The 2734-nt window shown below is 41.0% G+C and overlaps 1 protein-coding gene across 1 annotated transcript; it reads left to right on the top strand.

The window, feature by feature from the left end:
- On the top strand, nucleotides 1–2379 carry LOC122067616 (the record flags this gene model as incomplete). Its single annotated transcript, XM_042631457.1, has 4 exons — nucleotides 1–265; nucleotides 630–1108; nucleotides 1224–1705; nucleotides 1830–2379. Coding segments are annotated over exons 1-4 (1776 nt in total), but the record flags the coding sequence as incomplete, so codon positions are not given.
- Nucleotides 2380–2734: the final 355 nt, after the last annotated feature.

Raw genomic sequence — 2734 nt, 5'->3', positions numbered from 1 at the left:
ATGGTGTTAAATGATGTACAAAAATTATCTACCATTTTTCCAATAGCGGTTAAATCTCTTATTGATTTGCATCTTTCATCATCTTTGAATTTGCTGAGAGTGAATCCCAGGCCAAAGGTGATTAAGGAGCTGTATTGGATTCCCTCTTCGGAAGGCTGCTACAAAATCAATATTGATGGTTGCTCGTTAGGCAACCCTGGATATGCAGGTGTAGGCAACCCTGGATATGCAGGTGTAGGGGGAATCATGAGAAAGCATTTGGGAGGTAATGTGCGATGTTTCTCATCCTTTACTGGAATATCCACAAATTTCGCTGCTGAATTTACAGCCTTTTAGGAAGTCATGCGAATTGCTAAACAAATGGAGTTTATCTGGATTGAAGTGGATGGTGTTCTTCTCTTCAATGGGATTTTCTTCAGATTTTATTTTTAATTCAAGGGGAGATTCAAACCTAAATATATGGGTTTTATGGAAAGAGGAGTTGGGAAGGACGAATTTGATTTTATCCTCTGCGCAACACGTTTCTCTTCTCTTTGAGGTGAATGGCTATAAATTTATTCTCTCTGTTGTCCACGCAAAATGCTTCAAAGTGGAAAGACGTCTATTATGGAGTGATCTTTGCTCAATAGCTGGCTCATCTACTCCATGGTTGGTGCTGGGAAATTTCAACGCCACCCTGTACTCTCATGAAAAACGTGGTCCAGGTAAGTTTAGTGTGAGCTCGACAAGTGAGTTCGCTGCTATGATGGATACAGCTTCTTTGATGTCCATTCCGTCGAATGACTGTAAGTTCACGTGGTCAAACAACCGCCATGTGGGTAATGTCCGTGTTGTTCTTGATCGCAGTATTTGTAATGAGGATTGGCTATCCATATTTCCAGGGTGCACTCAGCTAGTGGTGGCTTCTAGCTATTCGGATCACTGTCCATTGGTGGTTTCTTGTGATGGGATCCCGTGCCCTTCAAACATCCCATTCCGTATGCTAAGATTTTGGTCTGAGCATCATGATTTTGTTAGTGTGGTTCTGTCCTCATGGGTGGTACCTATTATTGAGACTCCTATGTATGTTGTTGCTGCGAAGTTGAAAAGGATTAAGATGGCGCTGAAGGTATGGGCCAAAATTACTTTCCCTAATGCTGATGCCGAAGTCAATAGAACCAAATCAGCCCTAGAGGAAGTTCAAGCTTGATTGAGGTCGATGGAATCAACAATTCCCTATTGAGTCAGAAGTAGCTGCCAAGAAGGATTATGACTCAGCGCTTGTGTTACAAGAGAAGCTTTGGGCTAAAAAATCTCAGTTAAAATGGCTTCACCATGGCAACCGCAACACTAAGTGTTTTCACTTGTCTACTAAGCTAAGACGAGGGAAGAATCATATTAAAGAGATTCAAGATGGGGTTGGTGGTGTTTTAGCATTTCCTGCAAGCATTGGTCAGTTCATCTGTGAACATTTCGAGAGCTTCCACAAAATGGATATGATGGTTAATTCGAATGATATTTTGAGCTGCATCCCTGAGATCATCACTATGGATGATAATCTGGCTTTAATGGCTGTCCCATCTATTGACGAAATCAAAGTGGCTGTCTTTGATTTAGATCCTCTTAGTGCCCTTGGTCCAGATGGTTTTCCTGGGATTTTCTACCGCTATTGCTGGGGCATTGTGGGTCCTGAGGTGTGCTTGGCTGTGCAGAATTTCTTCTCAGAGTGAGTTATCACAAGGGTGGTAAACTCACTTCTTAACATTGATTCCTAAAGTAGCTAATGCTTCTAATGTGAGTCATTTTCGCCCTATCTGTCTTGGTAATTTCTTTTTTAAGATTATTCCCAGGATCGTTGCCATGCGGATCTCTATCCTTCTTCCTAGATTGATTTCTGAGGAGCAAGGCGCTTTTCAAAGGGGCAAAATAATCTCTTCCAATATTTGCATGGCCTCTGAACTTGCAAATTTGATGCACTCTAAATCCTTTGGTAGAGGATTGGCTTTAAAGCTTGATATCAAGAAGGCATTTGATAATCTTGATTGGGTATCTTTGTTTGATGTGATGCACAAATTTGGGTTCTCCCAGCTCTTTATTGACCATTTGCACCAAATTTTTCTATCTTCAAAATTATCTGTTCTTATAAATGGTGGCCCTGTGGGATTCTTTGGGTTGGGACATGGCCTTCATCAAGGGGACCCACTTTCTCCCATCCTTTTTATCATTGCTGAAGAGGTCTTTTGTCGCGGTATCTCGCTTCTTAAGATGGAGAATAAATTCTACTCCCTTCCTGGTCCAAGAAATGTCTTTTCCCCATCTCACTTGCTTTATGCCGATGACATTTTTGTCTTTATTATTGTAGAGCTGACATTTAATGAAGTTTTTGGACAAGTACCAAAGGTACTGCGTTCAGGTTATCAGTATGGAAAAAAGCAAAATTTTCTTTGAAAAAATCTCCACTCATAGGAAAAGGCGTCTCAAAGAGGTTATTAATATTCCAGAATGCAAGCTCCCCACTCGCTACTTGGGAGTGGAAATTTTCAGAAGCAAGTTGAAAAGAGATTTTCTCTTACCTTTAGTGGATAAATTCAAGTCAAGGCTGGTAGGGTGGAAAGGCAGAATGTTGTTAATGGCAGGCCATGTTGAATTAGTCAAGTCTGTAATGGGCAGTATTCCAATACACCACTTTGCCATATACTATTGGCCCTCTTCTGTCATTGTTTCCATGGAGCGATGGATCAAAAATTTTATCTGG

Source organism: Macadamia integrifolia, unplaced genomic scaffold, assembly GCF_013358625.1.
Source record: "Macadamia integrifolia cultivar HAES 741 unplaced genomic scaffold, SCU_Mint_v3 scaffold3010, whole genome shotgun sequence".
In the NCBI taxonomy this organism is placed as follows: Eukaryota; Viridiplantae; Streptophyta; class Magnoliopsida; order Proteales; family Proteaceae; genus Macadamia; species Macadamia integrifolia.
Note: the sequence above shows the minus strand (reverse complement) of the source record. Positions and strands in the feature narration are given on the sequence as shown.